The sequence below is a fragment of the Mobula birostris genome, chromosome 32 (assembly GCF_030028105.1).
Source record: "Mobula birostris isolate sMobBir1 chromosome 32, sMobBir1.hap1, whole genome shotgun sequence".
Classification (NCBI taxonomy): Eukaryota; Metazoa; Chordata; class Chondrichthyes; order Myliobatiformes; family Myliobatidae; genus Mobula; species Mobula birostris.
The window spans coordinates 20,257,497-20,284,775 of record NC_092401.1 but is presented as its reverse complement, the minus strand read 5'-3'; the positions used below and the strand labels follow the sequence as shown (position 1 = coordinate 20,284,775).

At 46.6% G+C, this 27,279-nt stretch overlaps 1 protein-coding gene across 1 annotated transcript in view; it reads left to right on the top strand.

Annotated features, from left to right (window-relative positions):
- The window catches only part of notch3 (notch receptor 3), a 224,337-nt gene that overhangs the window by 118,814 nt on the left and 78,244 nt on the right, over positions 1-27,279 (top strand). The window contains exons 6-9 of the mRNA XM_072248347.1: positions 1,019-1,252; positions 4,185-4,340; positions 5,394-5,579; positions 16,064-16,177. Of these exons, the coding sequence (XP_072104448.1) occupies positions 1,019-1,252; positions 4,185-4,340; positions 5,394-5,579; positions 16,064-16,177 (690 nt within the window). The remainder of the gene's footprint in view (positions 1-1,018; positions 1,253-4,184; positions 4,341-5,393; positions 5,580-16,063; positions 16,178-27,279) is intronic.

The following is a 27,279-nucleotide window of genomic DNA, read 5'->3' as shown; positions in this document are numbered from 1 at the left end:
AGGTACTTTTTTTTTAAAGTACATTTAAACGCTGGCCCAGATAATCTGTAAAGTCAGGGTGCCAGGTGGGATGACAGCGGATTATCCCACTCTTTCCCCGATGGTCATCTCCATGGAGCTGAGGCTACAAAGACTGCCCCGACTGCTGTGCTCCGTGCCCGCTAATAGGATGAACTGATAAATGAGGCTTTGGGCCTATCCCAGGGTACAGATCTGAGGACTCAGTTTTGGATTGGAATGCTACTGTTTGCTTGATTTGTCTTTTTTCCCCCTTTCTCTTATGTATTGAGTGATGGTCTTCTTATTTTTATTCTTTATTTTTCTTTAATTGGCTTATTTTGGGTTTCTTGCTTTGTGGCGACCTGTGAGCAAGCAAATGTCAAGGTTGTATAATTTATACGTTTTTTGATAATAAGTGTATTTGAATCTTTAATTATTTAATAAGCAACTGCTGTGGTGGAATATGACACTGCTTCTCCAGTAGTTAGCTTGATCTGTTGGATCACCAGGCAGGTAACCACGCCACTCTGGCCGGGGATGTGTTGGCAATCCTGGACTGGGCGGCATGGTAGCACAGCAAGTGATTGCCAGGCTTCACAGCACCAGCTGCAAGAACGGGGTTTGATTCCCTCCGCTGCCTCCGAGTTCTCCCCGTGACTGCGAGGGTTTCCTCAGGGTGCTCTGGTTTCCTCCCACATTCCAATAGATGTACAAATAGTAAATAGTAAATAGATTGTGCCCAGCACAATCCTCACTAATCTGATTTGAAGGAAATGATACATTTCACTGTACGTTTCAACGTACCTGTGACAAATAAAGCCAGTCTTTTTCTTTATCAATCTGTTTCGAATTGTATTTCTATGACAATGGACACTGTACCAACTTGAGCCAGCTTCTGACCTTACTGAATTATTTTGAGGGATATTCGAGCCTGATTGATCATTTGACTAAATATGTAACATAGAAATACTTTTGTTATCTGCGGGACTCTGACCCTCTGACGATCGTGCCCTTTCAGGTCAGTTCTGCACTGAAGACGTCGACGAGTGTCACCTGCAGCCCAATGCCTGCCATAATGGCGGCACTTGCTTCAACACTCAAGGCAGCCACACGTGTGTCTGCGTCAACGGGTGGACGGGGGATGACTGCAGCGAGAACATCGACGACTGTGCCACGGCGGTCTGTTTCCATGGCGCCACGTGTCACGACCGAGTGGCGTCCTTCTTCTGCGAGTGCCCCGTTGGGAAGACAGGTAATGATCTGCATTTGTTTCCTCCCCACCCTCCGTTTTGCATTCACTTGGAGACATAGGAACAGAATGAAGCCATTTGGCCCATTGATTCTGCTCCACATTTGAACCATGGCTGATTTATTATTCCTCTCAATCCCGTTCTCCTGCCTTTTCTCCATTGCCTTTGACGCCATCACTAATCAAGAACCTATCAACCTCTACCTTAGATATACCCAATGACTCGGCCTCCACATCTGTCTGTGGCAAAGAATTCCATAGATTCACCACCCTCTGGCTAAAGAAATTCCTCCTCATCTCTGTTCTAAATGGACGTCCCTCTATTCTGAGTCTGTGACCTCCGGTTCTAAACTCCCATACTATAGGAATCATCCACTCTATCTAAGACTTTCAATATTTGGTAGGTTTCAATGACATTCCCCCTCATTCTCCTAAACTCTGGTGAGTATAGGCTCAAAGTATTTAAATGTTCCTCATATGTTAACCCTTTCATTCCCAGAATCATTCTTGTGAACCTCCTGTGGATCCACTTCAATGCCTGCACATCTTTTAGATATGGGCCCAAAGCCACTCTCAATACTCTCAAGTGTGATCTGACTAATGCTTTATAAAGCAACACACACACACACACACACAATGCTGGAGGAGCTCAGCAGGTCAGGCAGAATCTACAGCATCTATGGAAATGAATAAGCAGTCAACATTTTGGGCCACCTATAAAGCCTCAGCATTTCATCCTTGCTCTTATATTCTAGTTCTCTTGAAATGAGTGTTAAACTTGCATTTGTCTTCCTCACCATCAACTTAACCTGCAAGTTAATGTTTATGGAATCCTACCCAAGAACAGCCAAGACCCTTTGCACCTCTGGGTTTTGAACTTTCTCCCCGTTTAGAAAATCGTCTGCATCTTTGTTTTTTTCTACCAAAGTGCCAATCTCTAACTGCGCTCTAAGATTATCTATGTTATTCCATGCACCGCATACATTCAAATATAACACCTTCAGCCCTGTATTGATCATCATTTTTGATTTTGTCCCCGTGTTACACTTCAACTCATCCCACTGACTGCAATTTTACCCAATCATCTGCCTGTCCTTCCCCACAATGCATTGAGTTATATACCAGCTGCCCCATCCTCAGCCTTCTCACTGTGGCGCCCATCCCTCTGCCAAATTAGTTTAAACCCTCCCAAACAGCTCTGGCAAACCTGCCTACAAAGATATTGGACCCTTCGGGTTCAGGTATAACCCATCCTTTTTGTATGTCATACCTTCCCCATAAGAGATCCCAATGATCCCTGCTCCCTGAACCAGTTCCTCAGCCACTCATTCACCTGCACTATCATTCTATTCCTGCCCTGGCGAGCACGTGGCGCTGGCAGTAATCGGAGATTGCTACTTTGCAGGTCCTGCTCTTCAGCCTCTTCCTATACTCATTGCACAAGGCCTTTTTCCCCCTTTCAACCGATGTCATAGGTGCCAATGACACAGTGACAAAAGTCCACGCTTTGTTGCGTTTGCTCTTAAAGCAGTGACCCTGAGTTATCTTCTTGACCCACTGCTACCTATGTGGTCAGTCATACAGCAGAGACACAGGCCACTCGGCCCAACTTGGCCATGCTGACTACAGTGCTGAGGTAGCCCCATTTGCCCATGTTGGTCCCCTCAAACCTTTCCTATCGGTTTACTTGTCCAAGGGTCTTTTACCCGTACCTGCCTCTACTACTTCCTCTGGCAGCTCGTTCTATTTCCAGTCCTCTGCGTGGAAAAACTAGTCCCTCAGTCACCCTGGAAATCTTCCCCGTGACCGGTGCAGTCTGTGAGATGCTGGTATGTTCTTGTGACGATGTTGGCTGCTCCCATGTTCCAACGTCGTGTGGATTGGTGGGTAGTTGGCCAGTGTAAGCAGCTCTGAGTGCGGAGGTGCGAGGTGGGATCTAGAGTGAGCTGAGGGCAATGCGTGGAGATTGGGTTGGATCTGAGTGGGATCAAGGTGGGTGGATACTGGGTGGTCTGGAAGACGTGTTGGGCCAGAGGGCCAGGTTCCATGCTTACCACTCTATACTGCATGTATATATAATCAAAACCACTAGTCGGAGAAATCAAAACCTGCAACCGCTGTAAGTCTGAAATAAAAACTGAAATTGCTGGCAACACCAAAGAGATCAGACAGCATTGGTACAACAGGAAACAGAGTTCACGGTTTTGTTTAGAAACCCTTCAGACAATAAGTCTCAGATCACATATATAGGTATACAAATAAATGGGTTAAATATAAGCAGGCTAAGGGTTAACAGTGCAAGGTAAAACCTACAAAGGGAACATGAGGGAGAGCTTTTTTTACTTGGTGAGAGTGTGGAATATATTATTTATGAGAGCACTAGTAACAATATACTGTTGTATATTTAATTATATATCGTATAAGCACTTTATGTCAGCTTGCACATCTACAGAGTAATTTATCTGTTAATATTATTTTATGTGGTGTATGTGATATATGGACAGTACTTTGCACCCTCGTCCCTGAGGAATGTTTTGTTTAGCTTTACACATGTATACAGTTGAATGGCATGTATACAGTGAACTTAGAACTTGAAAACTTGGCGGAAGTGTTGGATGTGGTTTCGATTTCAACACTTAAGAGAGGTTAGGGCATGGATGAGAGAGGTGTGGAGAACTATGATCTGGGAACGATGAGACTAATCAGAGTATTAGTTTGGTAAGGACTAGGTGGACCGAAGGGCCTGTTTCTGTTCTGTGACGTGAAAGGTTAGCTCTCTTTCTGTTTCCTCAGATGCTTCCTGACCAGGCTGTGGGCTGATTTGGCACTTTGATGGTTTCCAGCTCACAATGTTGGCATGCCACACCCAGTAATAGCCTACAAAGCCACTGGCTTCTCCTCGGCACCTTCTAACTCTTCCCTCATTGACTTGCAGGCTTGCTGTGCCACCTCGAGGATGCTTGTGTTAGCAATCCGTGTCACGAAGGGGCCATCTGTGACACCAACCCAGTGAACGGGGAAGCCATCTGCACGTGCCCCTCGGGATTCTCCGGGCCTGCTTGCAATCAGGATGTGGACGAGTGCTCAATAGGTACGGATGAACACTTTGTCCAGTGGAGCTGGTGGAAGTGACAACAGTTTGTCCCATTAGATGTTGGGTAACAACTGGAGTTCCCAGAAGTTGCATCTTTTCACTGTCTCACTTTAGATGAACAAATTCTTCTCATGTTACATTTTACTGTCTTAAATGTCCCTAGTGTATCTGCCTCTACCATCACCCCTGGCAGTACACTTGCCATTCTCTGTGTAAAAAAAAAAAATAACCTATCGTCCCCACTATTCTTTCTTCCAGTCACCTTAAAAGTCTGTTGTCTGCCGCCCTGGGAAAGAGGCATTGGCTGTCTATCTATGCCTCTTATCATCTTGTATCTGGATTTACACTCTGTTGTTCTCCACACCTAACATACACTCATTGGCTACTTTATTAAGTGTAAGAGATACCTAATAAATTGGCCACTGAGTGCATTTCTATATGTTTGTGGTCGTCTACTCCTGTAGCCCGTCCACTTCAAGGTTCAATGTGTTGTGCGTTTGGAGATGCTCTTCTGCACACCACTGTTGGAATATGTGGATGTCTGGGTAACTGTCACCTTCTTGTCAACTTGAACCAGTCTGGCCCTTTTCCTCTGATTTCTTCCATTAACAAGGCATTTTCGACAACAGAACTGCCACTCACTGGATGCTTTTATTTTTTTTTGCATCACTCTCTGTAAACTCTAGAGACTGTTGTGCGTGAAAGTCCCAGGAGATCAGCAATTTTTGAGATACTTAAACTACCCCGTCTGACACCAATAATCATTCCAGGATCACATTTCTTCCCCATTCTGATGTTTGGTCTGAGTGACAACTGAACCTCTTGACTATGTCTGCATGCTTTTATGCATTGAGTTGCCGCCATGTGATTGGCTAATTAGATATTTGTATTAACGAGCAGGGCGCAGGTGTACCAAGTAAAGTGGCCACTGAGAGTGTAGGTTTGGATAATCAGACCCTATGCTGATGCCTCGCCTCATATTTCCCCCTGAAGTGTGTCGTATTGCTTTTGTTTCTGTTTAAGTTCCATGTGTTTATTTGTTTTCCGAAGGGGCCAATCCATGTGAACACTTTGGGAAGTGTGTGAATACTGAGGGCTCCTTCCAGTGTCAGTGTGGGAACGGCTACACCGGCCCTCGCTGTGAGACGGATATCAACGAATGCCTCTCCATGCCCTGCCAGAATGATGCCACCTGCCTCGATCGCATTGGGGAATTCACATGTATCTGTATGCCAGGTAAGGGCCCCCCTCTCACCACCTCCGTGAAGTAAGCAGCAGAAATAAATTGTGTGCAGTTCTGGGTCCCTGATTCCAACAGGGATGCGGAGGCTGTGGAAAGGGTTCTGAGGAGGCTCACCAGGATGCCGACTGGATTAGGGGCTGTGACTTTGGACAAACTTGGGTTGTTTTCTCTGGAGTGTCGAAGGCTGAGAGGAAAGCTGATAGAAGTTTATAAAATCATGAGGGGCATTGATTGGGATATCTTTATCCCAGGGTAGAAATATTAAATACCAGAGGACATGTATTTGAGGTGAGAGGGGGCAAATTTTAAAGGAGATCTACAGGTCAGGTTTTCTTTTAATGTAAAGAGTGGTGGGTGCCTGGAACGGGCTGTGGGGGCAGTGGTGGAAACAGATATGATAGTGGCATTTAAAATGCTTTCAGAGAGGCATATTCATGTTGAATGTTCTGTATTTTAAAAAACAGGCATTACTAAACAGGTTTATTCTTTGCAAACGGAGGGACCAAAACTGAGTAAAATTGGGATGAAATTGGACCGGAGTGCTGCAAAAAGAGGTAGAATCACTCTGTAGGAGGTGCGTGATAGGGCTTGTAGAACAGCTATTGCCTGTTTTCATGTTGTTGCCGACCTCTATAAAGCTTCCCCTATTCCAGTGTCTTTGAGTCGTCTGACGGTAATTGGTTGTTCCCTTTTACAGTAGCACCTAAAGGCACAGGAGCAGTAGGTGCTTGAGTCTGGTGCAATAGAGAGTTATTGCTGGAGGAGTTCAGCAGGTTGATCAGCGTCAGTGAGGGCGTGGGAGAAGAATCGTCAACAGTTCAGGATGCCGCCTTAAGACCAGACACAGGATTTCAACCAGAAATGTCACCATTCCCTCTTCCTGCCTTCCCTCCCTCCTCAGAGATGCTGCTCGATTGGCTGAGTTCCTCCAGCGGATAGCTTGCGGTTAAACTTAGGTGCAGAGAATGATGTTACCACCACTGGGCTATTGCAGGGCAGAGGGAGAGAGCAGAATTGACCATCTACAGGACCCAGTGGATAGTTCTCAGGTAGTGTAGTGGTAAGTGTAAAGCTATTACAGTGCCCACTGTAAGATCGGGGTTCAATACCCAATGCTATCTGCTAAGAGTTTGTACACTGTCTCTGTGACTACGTGTGTTTCCTCTAGTTTCTGTCCACGTTCCAAAGACGTATGGGTTAAGATAGTGACTAGGTTGGCAGTGGAAGCGGGGCGACTCTTGCGCGGTGCTCAAATCAATCCTTTCCGATTTTGTTGTGACACAAGTGACACATTTTGCTGTCTGTTTCAATGTACATGTGACCCAAAAAAAAAACTAATCTTAAAAAAAAAAGAATCAGGGCTTTCTTTGAGTCAGACTGAATTCTGCTGGGCTGTCTGTTGTGGTCCTGGAGCGTCCAGCCACAGTAACTTCGTCAGGGGTCTAATAAGGGTGATGAGCTGAATGGCCTAAAGCGAGGTAGAAATAGGAGCAGGAGTAACCTCCCCTTTCCTGCCTGATCTCCATAACCTTTTCATCCTTGTTTAACAATGACTCGGAGTCCAAATGTTTGTCTGGAGTCCAGCCCTCCGAGAGATTTCCACTTTTATGTGGTCGCCCCTTTCCCCCGAGACTATGGCACCGCCCCTTTCAGTTGTCCAATATCTGTCCATACAAGCCCTGTCCCGAATTTTGCATCCTTTATGCCTCTGCTCACAGGGCAAGGGAAAATGAGGAAAGATGGCATGGCGAGGGGGAAGGGCGCGGTGGTAGAATCCTCCCCACATTGAAATTTTTCTCTCCTTACCGCGCAATGCTCCGACAAGCCATTACGTTCAACTTACAACCTTCAGTGAGGGTTTACATTGAAGAAAAAGCCACATGGACAGCCAGACAATTTAAAACACACACACACACACACACACACACACACACACACACACACACACACACACACACACACACTGTAACAGTTTGACGCTGCTGTTCGGAGTGAGGGTCTACTGTTATGGTCTTGCTGTAGAGATGTGGGACAGAACGGGGGTTGGTGGTGGGGGGGGAAACACCTCTAGATTAGTTTCAGACCTTGAAGCTGCTGTGAGCCAAAGAGGAGGTGGGAACGAGACACTGGGCGTGTGATCTGAATGTTAATATGCGGCAGAGTACAGGAGAATTGGCCTGCCCCCTTTCACTGAGGAAATCCTCTTTGTTTGCCTGTACGCCACATATTGGGAAGCCGAATATTCCCTCCATCATTAATTTCAACCTTTGAGACTTCAGTGGAGTTTAAATTTTTCCCTGGGGAAAGCTTTCAATAATTAAAAAAAAATTGCTTTGCCTTTTAATGCCGGGCTCTGGAAGGGAGGTTTTGCATTTAACAGTAGCTACAGGAGAGAAGTGTGTATCAGCTGCCCTGCCAAAATGTATCTCCCAATCCCTTTAGAGGCAGCTTAGAAGTGTTGGTCACAGGCTTCCAGCTGCTGGGGCATTAGATTATCGCAGAGACGCGTGAAGGTCCCGTGTTTAGCCGAGGGCTGGGAGGAGAGGATGGCTTGAGTGTGAGACTTGTCAGCAGCAGACCGATATTTAAGTTCATTTTCAATGCACGAACTTAATATATTGAGTGTCAAAGGCTGTTCATCTCTGGTAGGGGTGTTATTTGAGGTTATGCTAAATCTCCACCTCATCTTCATTCTGGCTTTATATACAATCAGTCCTCTTTCTCTGATACTTCAATGAAAAATATCCCAATGGGCTCACCCTCTCTCCCTGACTTAAGTCCCAGCAAGTGCAGACAAGTGTTTTGTTTTAATATTATGTGCCACAGATAAGCCAAGGCACTGTCACGGTTCTCCTCAATGCTCCCGTTGTAGAGTGCGTATCGGAGGGACGCTGACTTGCCTTGTGATAGATCTATACAGCATAGACACGAGTCTTCTGGTTCGTCAAGTCCATAAGCTGACCATCAGTAGGGGTGGTACGGCAGTGTGGTGGTTAGCATAACGCTTCACAGCACCGGCAATCTGACGATTCCCACCACTATCTGTATGCTCTCCTTGTGACCATGTGGATTTCCTCTGGGAATTCCGGTTTCCTCCCGTATTCCAAAAAGACATGCGGTTTTGAGTCAGTGAGCTGAGGGTATGCTACGTTGGCTCCAGAAATGTGGTCACACTCGCGGCCTGCTCCCAGCACATCTTTTGGGCTGTGCTGGCCGCCAACGCGAACGGCACCTTTCACTGTAAGTTTCGCTGTGCGTGTGACAAATAAAGCTGATCTTTAAGCTTTCTTTTGTCCAGTGAAATTAAACAAAACCGCAGGTGATGCAAATCAGAAGCAGGAACAGAAGTTGCTGAGGATACTCTGCACTTCAGCCCACATCTGTGGGAAGAGACCAGGTTTAGGGTTGTAGACCCTTCATTAGTTACAGTAAAATCGCTTTTTTAAAATATTCTCCCCAATTCCCTCCAGGTTCTTCCACTCGTTGTATCCTAAGGACAATTTGCAGAGGCTGATTGACCCACTGACCGGTCTATTTTGGGATGTTTGAACTGGACACACATGCAATTGTAGAGGACATGCAGACTCTCTATAGACAATACCAGAGATCTGAACTGAGCTCTGGTGCCTAGAATTGAGAAGCCACTGCTCTGTTAGCTACACCATTGTATCAATGTCTGTGGCATGTTGTATATCTGTTAGCGTCAGGAGCCATGGACTCGGTAGTGACTTACAGGTGAGCGTCCCCATTCGCCAAGTGCTTAGAGTAACGACAACAATGCCTGTAGGCTAGCTTTTGTAAGGGGAAATGCATTTGAATACAGAGGCAAATAATATTTAACTGGAATCATTCTAGGAAGTTACTTTGGGAGACAAATTCTGCTCAGGCAATAATGTTTATAATGCTCAAGTAATGTTTTTAATCTAATAATTGTGAATGAATAGACTAAACCTGAATTCATTATTACATCATAAACATTATTATGAAGTTTACTAATCAATCACAAGTTCAGATTCAACCCCAGCAAGTTTAAAACTGAGACTTCTAACCTATTCTTAGATTTTGTAAAATCTTTATTATTTCTTAATAATACCCAAAGGGATCTGAGTTTCCAATCTGGGGATTGATAAACCCCTGTCCTTATCCCTGGAACTTAAACAACTATTTGGGGAGTTGTGAAACCTCTCATGCTCTGGATCATCCCATCTTGTTTGACAAGGACAGGCTCATGGAATAATTAGGGGATGGTATCCCTTTTCTCCATTTATTCGTAATTATTACAGAATGAACATTATTAGCAGGGTCAGCGTGTATTATCCTGCCCCCCGTTGCTCCTGGAACTAAGTCTTTGTGAGCCAAGTAAGAGGGCGCCCATGTCAACCACACTGCAATGGATTTGGGGATCTTGTGTGTTGGCCTCCCCAGTCTGTGTCCTGGAATCAAGGATTGGGAAGAATCTGGAGAGAATTGGGGAGAATATTTTAAAAAAGGGATTTTACTGTAAATGATGAAGGGTCTATGACGTGAAACCTGGTCTCTTCCCACAGATGTGGGCTGAAGTGAGCTAGCCTACCTCACAGTGCCAGAGATCCAGGTTTGATCCTGACCTTGGTTGCTGTCTCCGTGGAGTTTGCATGCCCCCCTTGTGATCATGTGGGTTTCCTCCAGGTGCTCTGGTATCCTCCCACAACCCGAAGTGGTAGGTTAACTGTCACTGTAAATTGCCCCTAGTGTGTGGGTGAGTGGTATAATTTGGGAAAAATTGAAGTGAATGTGGGAAGAATGAATGTTAGAGTTGTGTAATTGGGTGACTGATGGTCAGCATGGGCACTGTGGGCCAAAGGGCCTGCTTCTCTACTGTATCACTCTAAAGTTGTCGTGAAGGAGGCTGAGAGGTGACCTTATAGAGAATCATGAAGTCACGAGTCCCATAGATAAGGTGGATGGTCACAAAGAAACCACCAGGTTCAGGGACAATTATTATCTTACAACTGTCAAGTTCCTGAACCAGCATGGATAACATCACTCACCACGACTCTGAACTGACTCTAAGATCTACACACTCACTCTCAAGTTATAATACAGAGTTTGCTTGGTGGAAGGAGTGGGAGGTTGCTCGTGGAGGGCTGTTTTTCGGACAGGAGGCCTGTGACCAGTGGGGTGCCACACGGATTGGTGCTAGTCCACTGCGTTTGGCCGTACAAGTGGCGTGGATGAGAATGTAGATAGCTTGTTTAGTAAGTTTGCAGATGACACCAAAGATGTTGGTGTGGGGGAGAATGAGTAAGGTTGTCTAAGGTTATAACAGAATCTAGATCATCTGGGTAAGTGGTGAGGAATGGCAGATGGAATTTGACTCTGACAAGTGCGGGTCGGTGCAGTTTGCAAAGTTAAACCAGAGCAGGACATCCACAGTGAAGGACAGGGCCTTGGAGAGTATTGCAGAACACAGAAGCCAAGGGATACAAGTTCCTTCAAAGCCCCAAAACATGGAGACAAGGTGATGAAGCAGGGATGTAGTGAGCTTGCCTTCATTGTATTTGGCAATGAGTACAAGAGTTGGAGAGCCATGTTGCAGCTGTAAAGGATGGTGGTGAGACCCCGCCTGGAATATTGTGTGTTGAAGGATGTGATAAGCTAGAGAGGGTGCAGAAAAGATTCTCAAAGATGTTGTCAGGACTGGAGGGCTTGAGTTATGAGGAGAGACTGAGTGGGCCGGGATTGTTTTCTCTTGAGTGAAGGAGGCTGAGCGGTGACCTTCTAGGGGGTTCATAAAATTATGGGATGGGTAGTTACTGACTGTTTCTCAGGATACCATCAGGTTCAGGAACAGTTATTACCCTACAACCATCAGGCTCCTGAACCAGTGTGGATCACTTCAGGCACCACTATGCTGAACTGATTTTATGATCTACAGACCCACTTTCAAGGACTCTTTACAACTCATGTCCTTAGTATTACTTTTATTTTCACAGATTCTTTTGTGGAATGGGTCTGTCGGTGTATAATTTTTTATGATTCTTTCCTTGAGAATCTTTTCTGCACCCTCTGTAGCTTAATCACATCCTTCCTATAGTATGGAAACACACAAGTTTCTTTTTAAATTTTATCCTGTAAATGCCTATGAGAAAATGAATTTCAAGGCACTGTACGGTAACATGATAATAACTTTGAGGATGAAACTAGAGAGCACAGGTTAAAGGTAAGAGGGGAAGTTTTAGGGATCCTGAGGGATAGGTTTTTCCACACGGGACGATGGGCATTTGGAATGAGGAGCTGAGGCGGCTCACATTGCAGTAAAGAAAAGAAATTTAGGCCGGTGTATGGATAGGAAAGGTTCAGAGGGATATGGACCAAATACGGGCAATTTGGCCTACGTCAGGAAAACACCTTGATCGAGCTGGGTTGAGGGGCCTGTTTTCATGCAGTGTTGGTCTATATCACCATCTTGTCGCGCTGGAGAGGGTTGTGAGTTCCTGACATCCCAAGAACGACTCTGTCTGGAGCCTAGCTCCTGGCAGGGTCACCCCTGGCAGTAAGGTCAAAGAAAGAGCGATCCAACCAAGACCTCAGTGGTGGAGCTGGCAGAAGATGACGTCACGTCACAACGGTAGTGAAGGCGGAGGAAGGCTGCAACCGTGAAGGGGCCCCAGTCGTTTTGGATGCCGCGTCACCGGGCCCTGACCCTGATCTGTCAAGGGTCACGTGGTGTTTGCCTGTGTGCCAGCTTCCCCATGTTAAATAAACTCAGGCAGGCGTTCTCCGTTAAAGGAGAACATCATACTGAACTCGAGTGTTTGCACTGCCACCACTGAGTAGTTGCAAACTTGGCTTGAGGATTTGCTGGCCTAAGGCACTAACGTAGAGTGCATGCACCTTGGCGTATAACAGCGACTGTACGTCTTCAGTCTCAGCCTGCTTCTCAAGAACTACCAGCCTAGTTCACACCAGATATGGCTGTTCTGTCACTGACAGAAAGATGAAAAGGTCTACTTCCCGTGAAAGTAGGGCCCGAGAAAGGTTAATTATGCAATGTATTCTATTTTAATGAACCTCCAATTAATCCCATCGTTTGGAATCCGCTTTACGTTACTATGTAAATAGTCCATTGTGCAGACACAAGTATACTGTATGATGCCAGTGCTTTTCAACACAGCCTGTCACTCACATACTACATTACTGTCACACCAGACAGGGATCTGTAAACCCACAAAGGCACTTAGACTCCAGTTGCTCTCCTGTGGAAAGGAAAAAGAGAAAGGGCCATCATCCTACTTTGCATAGCTTTCCCTTTGAACCTTACTGCTCAATAGCTTTCACTGCCAGTCCTGCTGGCCTGTCTGCCAACAAAGCTGGCTGAAACTGATGAATTCTGCAGGCATGAGAGAGGATGCTCCCCGCCCCTAACCCCGAGAGGTAGGCCCCTCAATCCATGCTCTCAGCCTCAGGAGCTTGGAGCTGTGTCTGTGTTACCGTTGTGGGGTGGAGGGGGAAGAGGGCTGGGGGCCAGGATAGCAGACAGTACTTTGATGCTGAGTTGGATATTCAGACCTGTGCAGACTGGCACATATGCATGCATGCATAGAAATGCATGTAGAGACATGCGCCCGTGCATATCTGCATTCTTCCTCTCTCCCCTCTTCTGTGTGTGCCTCTCTCTCTCCCCCTCTCCCTGTCTCTCTTTCTCTCTCTCCTCTATCTCTCCTTCCCTTTCTCTCCCTGTCCCTGTCTCTCCTCTCTCTCTCTCTCTCTCTCTCTCTCTCTCTCCCCCCCCTCTCTCTCTCTCTCCCTCCCCATCTCTTTTTCTCTCCCTCCCTGTCTCCCCCTGATCCCATCCCTGTCCCCATCCCTGTTCCCTCCCCCTCTCCCCTCCCCCACTCTCCCCATCCCCTCCCCTATCCCCTCCCCCTCTCCCTTCCCCCCTCCCCTCCCTCACTCTCCTCCCATCTCGTCCCTCTGTACCCCTCCCATCTCAATGTCTTTCATGTCTTTCCTCTCTCTTGTGCTCACTATCTCTGTCTGTCTTGACTCTTTCTCAGTGAACACACACTCACACGCTCACACACTCACACACTGACACGCTCAGAAACTGACAGAACTTTCCTCTGGCTCTCTGGGAGTGGCTCCACGCTCTGCTGACCCATTACTGCCTGTACCTTCCCCATGTCTGTGGAGATTGCTTCCCTCTTCACTGTTCCAACATCCTTCCCTTTCACCGATGAGACTCACCCACCACTCTCCATTACACATGTGATAAATAAATGAATCTGAATTTGGATAATGGAACAACTTCCCTCTTGAAACTAGTCCTGATAGTTTATCAGAAGCCACCTATCCTACCTTGTCTCTTCTGGCTCACCGCCCAGCATTTAGACCCCTCCTGCACTGAGGAAATGAATCTGTAATCTATTGATTCAAATCGCTCTGTGGCCCGTTTCCTTTCACAGCTGCCCCTGCCATTATCCTTACCCTCTGTCTCTCCATATCACCTCTGCCAACCCCTCTCTCCATCTCACCTCTGCCAACCCCTCTCTCCATCTCACCTCTGCCAACCCCTCTCTCCATCTCACCTTTGCCAACCCTTCTCTCCTCTGCTTCCCACCTTCCCCACAGGCGTCCAGGTTAGATCGGGTTAGACCCAGGTTAGACATTTTCTGAGGAGCAAAGAGGGTTGAGAGATCTGGTACAAGGCACAAGAGCAGAATTACGCCAGTTGGCCCATCGTTTGCTCCGACATTCAATCATGGTTGACTTATTATCCTTCTCAACCCCATTCTCTTGCTTCTCTCTGTAATATTTGATGCCCTTACTCATCTAGAACCTCTCAACTTCCACTTTACCCAATGACTTGGCCTCTACGGATGAATTCCACAGATTCACCACCCTCTTGCTAAAGAATTCCTCCTCGTCTCTATTCTAAAGGGATTTTCTTCTATTCTGAAGAATGCCTTCCGGTCGGAGACTCCCGCACTATTGGAGACAGCTTTGATGCAGGCCTACTATCAGGACTAGTTTCGAGAGGGAAGTTGTTCCATTATCCAAATTCAGATTCATTTATTTATCACATGTGTAATTGAAACACTCAGCAAAATGCTCATTTGTGTTGACGGCCAACACACACACAAGGATGTGCTGGGGTAGACCGCTAGTGTCACCACGCATTCTGGCGCCAACATAGCACGTCCACAACAGTCAGCAGAACAACACAAACAACAACAGCAACGTGAGCCCCTTTTTCTCCCTCCCACTCCACACACAGAGACAGGCGTCCAACCCCAGAACAGGCCATCTCCGGGCCTCCCTCCTCCAGTTGCTAGCCCAGACTCTCAGCCACTAGCAGCTGGTTTACGGGCAGAGGTTACTGATTTTAGAGGTGTTTAAGGGACAGTGAGGGGAAAGAGTGTGGAAACTTCCTGTAGGGGTGAGGAGGAGGCAGAAGCCCTCGCTACAGCTAACACGTATATCGTTAACCTGTAACGGGCCCAGATTGGAACCTGGAGCTGGGAAGTGGAATTAATCTGATATCTGTCGTTGGCTGGTGTGACCATGAAAGGCTGAATAGCCCACTTCTAAACCATAGTTTTTGTTTTATTTATCCTCCACCCACATAATGTGACCTCACTTTTGCGTTTCAGCCAATCAGAAATACCCAATTGAGACTGCGAGAATAATTGGAATTTTTGAAGTGTTTTCTCCGTCCTCTAAGTACTTAAGACTTGCCTGTAGTTCCATTAATAATAAGAACTTACTTTCTTCCAAGAAGCTGACCTAGCTTTTTTTGATTGGTTGATTTATTATAGCCCGGAAAAGGCCTTTCTGGCCCATCAACCCCTGATTTAATCCTAGCCGAATCACGGGATAATTTACAATGACAAATTAACCTACCAGCCAGTAGGTCTGTGGACTGTGGGAGGAAACCGGAGCACCCGGAGGAAACCCACACGGTCACCGGGAGAACGTACAAACTCCTTACATACAGCAGCAGAGTCGAACTCGGGTCGTTGGTACTGTAAAGCATTGCGCCAACCGCCACGCTGGCGTGCCCTGTGTGATTTCTCACATCGCAATGAAACCTAATATCTCAGCTGGTTGTGTGTTATCCCAGGCAACGTAATCATTGCACTTTGCACTCCACACCTGTGGTATCGTATGCAAACTTTTAGATGAAGTTGGAGGTGGTATGTAGGATTAGGGTGACATACACTCTGTCAAATGACCTCCTGCCATGTAAGCACAGGATCCTACTGATACCGGAAATCTTGAACAACACCCACAAGCTCAGCAAACCCCGATGAAGGGTCTCAGCCCGCAACATTGCCAATTTATTCCCCTCCACAGATGCTGCCTGACCTGCCGAGTTCCTCGAGCAGTTTGCGTGTGCGTGTTGCTGCTGCTGTGTAAGTTTTTCTCTGGTTTATTTTTGCTTGTCTTCAAAGCAAGGTGTCAAACCAACACTCTGCCATGTTCTTATCCCCAGGGTTCACCGGGACCTACTGCCAGATTGACATTGACGAGTGTGAGAGCAACCCATGCGTCAACAATGGCGCATGCACTGACATCATCAATGGTTTCGTCTGCAAGTGTCCATCAGGTATGGAGCAGGGTGGCAAGATCCCTCGCTGCAATCACTAACGTTGGTTCTTCCACGGCTATTAATTTTGGATACTGTTGAAGACTGTTGGAGGTCTGTGTATGTTCATGGGTGGATGGGAGGGAGGAATGGGGCTCGGTTTGTGTTGTTTTGTTGCTTGTTGTGTTCTGTGTTGTCCTCTTGAGCACTATGGGGCATGGTATGTTGGCAGCAGAATATGTGTGACACTTGCAGGCTGCCCAAGTACATCCTTGGATTTTATTGGTTGTTAGTGGCAAACAACTCACTTTGTTGTGTGTTTCAATATTCATGTGATAAATATCTTGTACCTGAATCCAACTTTTTTCTTTTTAAGAATGATTTACACCTCCTGAGGCAAATGGAGCCTCGGTTAACGTCTTATTGAAAAGACAGAACTTGCTACGCTGGAAGTAGTTTTGTGCTCAGGTTACTGGAGTGAGACTTGACTTGAACCTGTGACCCTAAAGAGCCAAAGTAGCTGCCCACTGAGCTACAGCAGGCAGGGAGTAGTCAAGCTTCTGGGACATAGTCAGTCTTGGCTTTGACGCAGATAACAGGGTTGAGGAAGAAGTACAGTTGGACAGGTTGGGAATCACCCAACCTCGTATTCAAGTTTGTTAACGATTCCACTGTTGTAGGTCGAATGGAACGTGTTGATGAATTGGCATTTAGAGGGAAATGGAAAATCTGGCTGGGTGGTGCCACAACAACAACCTCTTACTCAATGTCAGCAAGACCAAGGAGCTGATTATCGACACTCACAACACGCTAGAGGAACTCAGCAGGTCGGGCAGCATCCGTGGAAAAGATCGGTCGACGTTTCGGGCTGGAACTCTTCATGTCAGGACTTTGGGAGGGGGAACCAGAGGTCCATGAGGCAGTCCTCATTGGACGATCAGAGGTGGAGAGTTCCTTAGTGTTACTATTATGCAGGATCTGTCCTGTGCCCAGCACGCAAGTGCAATTATGAAGAAAGCACGGCTGCACCTCTACTTCCTTAGGAGTTCGCGAAGATCCGGCATGACATCTAAAACTTTGACAAACTTCTGTTGATGTGCCGCAGAGAGTATATTGACTGGCTGCGTCATAGCCTGCTAGGGAAACACGTATGCTTTTGAAGAGAAAATCCTATCAAAAAATAGTGGATACAGCTCAGCCCATCACAGGTAAAGCTTTCCCCACTATTAACCACATCTACATGAAACATTGTCGTAGGAAAGCACCACCCATCGTCAGGGACCCCCTCCACCCAGGGCATGCAGGAAATCTTGGAGGAGTGGAATTGGGCTTAACCTTAATTAGAGTCTTAGTTCATCAGAGTTGGGATTCAGGAGGTACTTGGACCACCGGCACTCTGTACCTTTCTGCTGTGTTTCTGCTACACCTCTTTCTCCGATGACCGAATTCCCTTTGGTAAATTCACACAATTTGGAGAGCATGGTTCCTTTTGGAGAGCACGGTACTGACCGCAAACCTAGTGTGAAGAGTCTGGATGCAGCTTCTGAATGTCAGGCTGTCACCTTCAATATGTGCCTTCAAGTTTGCTACTCTTACACAGAAAATGAGTTGTACTTTATCTGTCCAAATGCTTCTTGATTTTTGGCACTTTATTAATCTCTCAACCACCCTGATCACAGAAGACTTCTGTCTTCTCCAGATTTTCAATGCAATTGAATCTCAGTTGAGAGTTCCCTCACTCCTCTCTCTCGCTCTCCATTTCTCTCTCTACCTTGCACTCTTACTCTTTCGGAATCTTTGTAGAAACGTAGAAAACCTACAGTACAATACAGGCCCTTTGGCCCACAAAGCTATGCTGAACATGTCTTTGTCCCCCTTCTCTCTTTCCCTCTTCCATAAGACCATAAGACCGAGGAGCAGAAGTCGGCCATTCAGCCCATCGAGTTTGCTCTGCCATTTTATCATGAGCTGAACCATTCTCCCATTTAGTCCCACTCCCTCGCCTTCTCACCATAACCTTTGATGCCCTGGCTACTCAGATACCCATCAATTTCTGCCTTAAATACACCCAATGACTTGGCCTCTACTGCCGCCTGTGGCAACAAATTCCGCAGATTCACCACCCTCTGACTAAAAAAGTTTCTTCGCATCTCTGTTCTGAATGGGCACCCTTCAATCCTTAAGTCATGCCCTCTCGTACGAGACTCCCCCATCATGGGAAACAACTTTGCCACATCCACTTTGTCCATGCCTTTCAACATTTCTTTGAGGTCCCCCCTCATTTTTCCTACCTCTTTCTCTGCCTCTCTCCCTCCCTCTCATTTTTTCCACTCCCTTGCTTCCCTCTCACACTTCCTTCACCCTCTCTTGCTCTCTCTCAATCTCTCTCTGTCCCTCCATGTGTCTCTGTCTTCTTCCTTTAAGCCACGGTGAACCTGCTCCTTTGGCTGAGCTTCCAGTGCTATGGGATCGTTGCCTGGATATAAAATTAGATTTGATACCACACTCAAGCAGCGCATTGGAGCATTAAACTTATTGGAGATGTTATATAAATGCAGGTTTCTGCTTAGCATTGTCAGACTTATCCAGCTTGACCCAATGGTAATGCAGAAATGAAAGAGAGAGAGAGATACAGAGACAAGGAGACAGACACAGAGAGTGCGAAGGATTTGTGATCTTCAAATCAAGAAGCACACCCAAGAAATAAAGTTTAAATGAACAATGAGGAAATATCCAGGTAAAAGGCTCTCAAATGCTCTGCCAAGGGCTGTTCACAAGGAAATGTCACAGTGACTCTATTGAGCAACAGGCACTGTGACTGACTTTGTCTTGAGTCCAAGATACACGGTTCCCATGGCAACAGTCCTGCCGGATCCATGGAAATATCATCTCAGGAATGCAATTGGATATGGTTGGATAACATTAGATTAAACGAAATGTTGGGATTTTTCAGAGGCCCAGAAATCGTACCAGCTGTCATTCACTTCCCCGAGGAGAGGGAGTCTAGGCCTCCCTTCGGGCTGTGTGGTGGGACAATGGAAAAGACAGCATGGCAAACAGCTCCATTTACTGCCCTACATCACTGATACAATCTTCAGAGCCTCTGGCTCATACAACATGGAAACAAACCATTTGTGCATTGAACCCGTCCAGCACTCATTTACTCAAATTCTCCCCTAATCCCAATGTATTCGCCACATTATCCCACCAGCAGTTTGCAGCAGCAAATTAACCCGCATACCTTTGGGATTTTTATTTTATTTAGAGATGCAGCATGGCCCGACAAGCCTACGCCACCTAGTTGCAACTCTGTGCCCAATATCAGTTAATAATAAATAAACAGCTAATTTCCCCAAACAGTAAACTGATCAACAGCTCCACTCACTAACCCACTGCACTACCACGACTTTACCATTTCCTGTCAGTCACTTTATGTACAGACACTCCTGTACCTTACCTCTCTTTATGCACATACAAGCAAGCTGTTTATTTCAGCTATCTTGTGTATTATATTTACTGTGTTTCTTACTATGTGTTCTTTATCTTTGTGTGTTTTTTTTTGTGCTGCATCAGATCTGGAGTAACAATTATCTTGTGTACAGGAAAAGGCATTAAACAATCTTGAACTTGAATACACCTATAACCGGTACATCCTTTGGAATTGTGGGAGGAAACCAGAACACTCGGTGGAAACCCACACGGCCACAGGCAGAGCGGGAAAACTCCACACAGACAGTGCTGGGGGTCAGGACTGAACCCAGATCGCTGGACTTGTGAGGCAGCACCTGAGGTAGTGTGCCCTCCAGACAACACAGGAGGAGAACATTTAGCCCGTTAGGGCCTGTCTTGGCTCTTTAAAAGAACAATCCCCTTCCCTCCCTGGTCTTTCTCCATAACCCTGAAACCTCTTCTTTCTGAGTCCCTGCACTATGGGAACTACAATCAAATCTGATTTCTGTTCCCTTGAAGAGATTGCACTCCAGGCCATTGGATGAGTAGTGACTCCCAGCCATCTCCCCCCCCCCGCCCCCAAAGAGATCAACAGCCATTGACATTTAAAAATGCAAACATGAGGAAATCTGCAGGTGCTGGAATTTCAAGCAACACACATTAAAGTTGCTGGTGAACGCAGCAGGCCAGGCAGCATCTGTAGGAAGAGGTACAGTCGACGTTTCGGGCCGAGACCCTTCGTCAGGATTAACTGAAAGAAGAGATAGTAAGAGATTTGAAAGTGGGAGGGGGAAGGGGAGATCCGAAATGACAGGAGGGAGAGGGATGGAGCTAAGTGCTGGAAAGTTGATTGGCAGAAGGGATACGAGGCTGGAGAAGGGAGAGGATCATGGGACGGGAGGCCTAGGGAGAAAGAAAAGGGGGAGGGGGGGGAGCCCAGAGGATGGGCAAGGAATATAGTGAGAGGGACAGAGGGAGAAAAAGGAGAGAGCGAGAAAGAATGTGTGTATATAAATAAATAACAGATGGGGTATGAAGGGGAGGTGGTGCATTAATGGAAGTTAGAGAAGTCAATGTTCATGCCATCCGGTGGTCCCGATGCGGCCTTCAATATATTGGCGAGACCCATCGCAGGCTGGGAGACCGTTTCGCTGAACATCTACGTTCTGTCCGCCAGAGAAAGCGGGATCTCCCAGTGGCCACACATTTTAATTCCACGCCCCATTCCCATTCTGATATGTCTATCCACGGCCTCCTCTACGGTCAAGATGAAGCCACACTCAGGTTGGAGGAACAACACCTTATATTCCGTCTGGGTAGCCTTCAACCTGATGGCATGAACATTGACTTCTCTAACTTCCGTTAATGCCCCACCTCCCCTTCGTACCCCATCTGTTATTTATTTATTATTATTATTTTTTCTCTCTCTCTCCTTTTTCTCCCTCTGTCCCTCTCACTATACTCCTTTCCCATCCTCTGGGCTTCCCCCCTCCCCTTTCTTTCTCCCTGGGCCTCCTGTCCCATGATTCTCTCTCTTCTACAGCCTCGTATCCCTTTTGCCAATCACCTGTCCAGCTCTTGGCTCCATCCCTCCCCCTCCTGTCTTCTCCTATCATTTTGGATCTCCCCCTCCCCTTCCCCCTCCCACTTTCAAATCTCTTACTATCTCTTCTTTCAGTTAGACATTGACATTGCTATTTTAGTGTTATCTAGAGAAATGGGCTTTTGACAGTGATTTTTGTTGAGTAGTTGTGCATAGACTACCCAATCAGACAGTGAGAAGTTCACATGTTACACACTATGATGGTTACACACTGCATTGCCTTTCAGCATGCATAATGCTTCCCATTCATAACCTCCTTGTAGTTCCCGATCCGTCCTCATCAATAATTACTAACCAAATTAGGTGTTCCTTGATCCTGAATTTTATTTCATATGTCTGCTGCTAGAGCTTGTAACTTGTAGAAGAAAACTTCGATTTGCACTGGTTTGGGGTACCTGCTCAGTTCCTTGGAGGACATTGCACTGGGCCACATTCCTGAAATACTTACAGATATTGGTACTGATAAAGCAGCAAGTTGATGGGGATTTTAAGAAGGCACGTGGTATGTTGGCTTTCATTAGTTGGGGAGGGCGGGCTTGAGTTCAAGAGCCTCACGGTAATGTTGCGGCTCTATAAAACTCCGTTTCGTCCATGCTTGGAGTACTGTGTTCTGTTCTGGTTGCCTCATTATAGGAAGGATTTGGAAACTTCAGAGAGGGTGAAGAGAATATTTACTAGGATGCTGCTTGCATGTCATTAAGGAATGGTTGAGTGAGCTAGGGCTTTTTCCCTTGGGGCAAAGGACGATGAGAAGCAACGTGATAGAGAAGTATAAAATGATAAGAGGCATTAATCAAATGGACAGACCACGGCCTTCCTCCCAGCATATAGCAGCTAATATGAGAGGGCATAGTTTTAAGGTGTTTGGAGGAAAGTACAGGGGGATGTCAGAGGTAAAGTCTTTATATAGAAAGTGGTGGGTGTGTGGAACATGCTACCAGGTGGTAGAGGCAGATACATTGGGGAGGTTTAAGAAAGTCTTAGTTGGCAAATGGATGAAAGACAAATGGAGGGCTGTGTAGGAGGGAAGGGTTAGATTGATCTTGGAGTAGGTTAAAGAGCACGACATTGTGGGCTGAAGAGCCTGTATTGTTCTGTGTTCTATCACCCTTTTTTTTAAACGATGAGCTTTATTTGTCACATGTACATCGAAACATTCAGTGGTTGAGTCAGATCAAGTCAGCGAGGATAGTGTCCTCCAAGTATCGTCAGGCTTCCAGAGCCTACACAGCATGCACACAGTTCAGTGACACCAACTGGAGCCCCCGGAGGAAACACACGCGATCACCAGGAGAACGTACAAACTCCTTACAGGCGACGATGGGAACTTACCCTGGTTGGTGACCGCTGGCACCGTAAAGCAACGTGCTACGGTGCCACCCTAAACAGTGGCAGACGGGGCTGGATAATAATGCTGGCCTCACAAGTGAAGCCCAGATCATGAAAAATGAATGAACAAAAACATCCCAATGTGGAGCTCCTTCACATTGTGCGAGTGCAAACTGTCGGAGAGTATTTCATTGTAATTCACAGAGACAGCAAGATCTTTACCAAGTGCTCCACATCCTCAGCCTGCAGCCCCATTATCAGGATGTGTGGAGAAGTGGGTTCCTGGCCAACATTTCTTCCTCAAATAACCACCGCTACTAGAGCTGCTGCCGTATACTTCAATGACTCTATTGGCCACCATTCCCACCAAACTCTCTGGTCACCTTGACCATGCCATATTTACCTTGGTTGCATGACTAAGAAATACCATTGGAATTCTCAGTATAGTGTGACAATGCAGAGGGTACTGCCTGGATTAGAGAGCATGTCTTATGAGGGAAGGTTAGGTGAGCTAAGGGGAGGGGAGGGGACATCGACTCAGACCATGAGAGGCCAGCGTCGGGCATTTTCATGCCTTACAAGGCGCAGATTGGAAGTCTGTGTGGGGCGCCACTCCTCGCACAGACACTAGAGCAATGTGTGATTAGGTGCCTTGCTCAAGGGCACAAACACGCTGCCACAGCTGAGGCTCGAACTAGCAACCTTGAGGTAACTAGGTGAATGCCTTAACCACTTGGCCAAGTGCCCAACACACCTTAGGTGAGCTAGGGTTTGGAGCAAAGGAGGATGAGGGGTGACTTGATAGAGTTGTTTAAGATGATAAGACAGGGAGAACAGACGGCCAGCAACCTCTTGCCAGGGCAGCAATGGCTAATATGAGAGGGCATAATTTTAAGCTGATTGGAGGAGAGGAAAGGGGAGATATCAAGAGATAGGTTTTTTACACAGAGAGTGGTGGGTGTCAGGGGTAGGGGTACACAGGGACATACATCTGCAGGCTGTGTTTGGTGCTGTCTCTCTGCAGTTTGCACGTTCTCAGGTGACCTCTGGTTGCTTCAGTTTCCTCCCACGTTGCAGAGACGTCCAGGTTGCTCCGTTAGTTGGCCACTGTAATTGCCCTCAGTGTGTAGGTGAGGGGCAGAATCTGAGGGAGAGGTCATGGGGTGCGGGGAGAATTAAATACCATTAGTGTAGGTTTCATGCACATGGGTTGTTGATGATCGCTGTGAGCTCAATGGCCTGAAGAGACGGTTTCTGCGCTGTCTCTCTCTACGACTAAGAGGAACCGCTCAGTAACCTCACCACTATGTGTGGGACCAAAATAATTAACTGTTACTCCAGAATACACGAGCCACCACACAGAACATTTCAGCACAGTACAGGCCCTTCAGCCCACAATGTTGTGCCAGCCTTTTAACCTACTCCAAGATCGACCTAACCCTTCCCTCCCACATAGCCGTGAATTTCTCTTTCATCTATGTGCCTATCGAAGAGCTGCTTAAATATCCCTAAAGTATCTTCCACTACCTCCCGGCATTGTATTCCAGGCAGATACCATCCTTTGTGTAAAAAAAATCCTGCCTTTGACATCCTCCCTATACTTTCCTCCAATTGTCTTAAACTCACGTCCTGTGGTATTACCCTTTGATGCTCCAGGAAAATGGTGCTGGCTGTCGAGTCTTTCCAGCCTCTTATCATCTTATGCACTGCGATCAAGTTGCTTCTAATTCTCCTTCGCTCCAAAGGGAAAAGCTGCAGCTCACTGAGCCTAACGTCATAAGACGTGCTTCCTCATCCAGACAGCATCCTGGTGAATCTCCTCCGCAGCCTTGATGTTCAGCTAGATTCGTGAACTGCTGTAATCCTTCTGGTAGAGGTGTTCTCGCAGTACTGCTGGGAAAGGATTTCCGTACATGCACCTTCACTCAGGTGCTCCCTAAAGCCAGACATCCCACCTCTCCCGGAAGTTCTGGGAGTCTCCTGCATATTAATAGTTGCTCCCTGATGCCCGCAAATAATATACAATATCAGGGAAAACAATTTTTTTTTGAGGGAGGGAGAGAGAGAGAGAGCGCGAGACAGCAAGAGCAAGAAAGCAAGCATGAGTGAGAGCGACCACAAGAGAGGGAGAGCACGAGAAAGCAAGCGTGAGAGCAAGCACAAGTGAGAGTGGCCACGAGCGAGAACGTGAGAGCGTGCACACGCGTGAGAGAGAGAGCGAGCGAGAAAGCAAGCGCGAGAGAGAGAGAGAGAGAGCGAGAAAGCAAGAGAGAGAGCGAGAAAGCAAGCGCAAGAGCGAGTGGCCATGAGCGAGAACAAGACCACGAGCGAGAGAGTTCCAAAAAAAAGTCAGAGTGGCAGAGTGTTCCAAAAAAAGAAAATATAAAATGTACGTCACCTCAGACTACACTAAAGTGTACCCCTGCCTAATACCGGTCAAAAATAACGACAGTGTTGCTCGCTGCACTATTTGCAACAGTGATTTTTCTATTGCCCATGGTGGGTTAAGACTGTAAAAGACATGTTGAGGTGAGTTTAACAGGTGTCATTCGTTCATTATCATAGCTAACGTTATTTAAACTAGCTGGCTAGCTGCTAAGGAGCTACTCTATTGCAGACATCCCACCTCTCCTGGAAGTTCTGGGAGTCTCCTGCAAATTGATGTTGCTACCTCCCTGAAATGAGTTTTTGCAGGGTGGGATGTCTGCTAAAGCCCATCTTTCCCACCAAACCATCCGGTCACTTTGACCATGACACTTTTGCCTTGATGGCATTACTCTGAAGTATCACTGGGATTCTCAGTATAATATGACTGCACAAATTGTTTGTGACAATGAGGAAGATCTCAATAGTGGGTGCCAAAAATGGGAATATACATTATTTTTGATAATTGAGATGTGTGGCTGTATAGGCCTCAAAGAGTAAACTCACATGAGATTGTTGAAAATTTATACTCTCCAGACTGATTGGCTGATCTTCTGCCCAAAAAATTAGCTAATTGCATTGATAATCAAATTCCAGATAAGAGAATAGATTGCACTGAGTACTGGAATCTTTTCTTTTGACCAATACAATCCCTGCCCTGTGTGCTGCTTGGTAGGTGCCTAGCTCGTGAGAGGCCTTCAGACCAGGCTTCACCAACTTGTCTTGTAACTGTGAGGTTATTCAGGGGTCAGGGTGCAGTGTACCTCAGCCTGTCCTTTGAAGAAGCTCTCTGTTGGTGGCTGATTGACAAGAGGGGGCCGTGTCTGTTATCTCCTTGAGGCAGACAATGTCCCAATTGTTCCGAGGGCCTCTGCTCCCCTTCACGTGAGAAGGAGCTGCCCTTAATGAGAGGGAGGCTCAATTCTTTCAGGCACAATTTACATTTGGGGCAGACACAGGGCCCCTCACGCGCTCAGTGCGTCTCACACGCAGCCATTGACGGTCTGCCTGAAGGAGCAGCACCTCAGAATACAGCTGTCAGATTCAGTCAGTCCGCCCGATGCTCCTGCTCTCCTTTCTTATTCTGAATTGTCGCTCTGCCTTCCCTTTCTCAGTAAGCTGACACAGGACTACATTCACCGAGAACTCCCAAGTTTCTGAATACATTTTCTGTTGCAGTTCTCAGCGAGCTGCCGAATATACTGTAAGATTCAGATGTGAATTTAGACCGCTTCATTTTAACAAAACCCTTCAAAAGTTATCCTCAGCTAAATGACATACGTAGCAGGGAGCATATTCATTTGCAAAATGTTCTTGCTATCTTGTTTTGTTTCCCAGATATTTCACCTGCCCTGTTCTTGTATCCCAGCCATTGAGTTTGTATTGATTATGTCCAGACCTCTGCTTACCTGAACAACTGAGAGGAGTTCCTCGCCAGTGGGAGGCAGTTGGCCCTAGTTACCCATTCAACCTTGGCCTTGAGAAGAGTCTTTCCCATTGAATGGGAATTCATTATTAGCGAGGGTTTTAAAAGAAAAATGGATTCATGACCAAACACTGCCTGGTGGGTCAGCTGAAGCTATGAACGAGTCAAAAGGAATGAAATACCAGCCTCCCTTTGATTGTTTACAGCAGAATCCCAAGGGTGTTTGAGGGAACCTTCCCCGTGCCCTGACTATCCAGATACTGTATCTTTCGCTTTGTAAACCACCTGCTTTACTGGGCAGCATTGGCAAGCTCTTTAATTTTGACATCAGTTCACTAAATGCTGACGGAGGTTAAATAGAACAGAGAACATTACAGCACAGTACAGGCCTTTCGGCCCACAATGTTGTGCCAACATTTTACCCTACTCTAAGAACAATCTAACCCCTCCCTCCTTACGTGGCCCTCCTTTTTTCTGTCATCCATGTGTCTATTTACGAGTTTCTTAAATGCCCTGAATATAACTGTCTCTACCATCTCCCCTGGCAGCACTCACCACTCTCTGTGTGGGAAAAAAAAACAGACCTACCTTTGACATCTCCCCCACCCCCCACTTTCCTCCAATCACCTTAAAATTATGCCCCCTAGCCATTTCTCCCCTGCAAAAATGTCTCTGGTTACCCACTTGATCTATGCCTCTTATCATTTTGTACACCTCTATAAATTCATCTCTCATCCTCCTTTGCTCCAAAAGCCCTAGCTTGCTCAACCTATGTTCATTTGATATGCTCTCTAATCCAGGCAGCAACTCGGTAAATCTCCTCTGAGCCCTCCCTAAAGCTCCCACATCCTTCCTGTGGTGCACCTCAGGTGTATGATGGGGAGCGTCGAT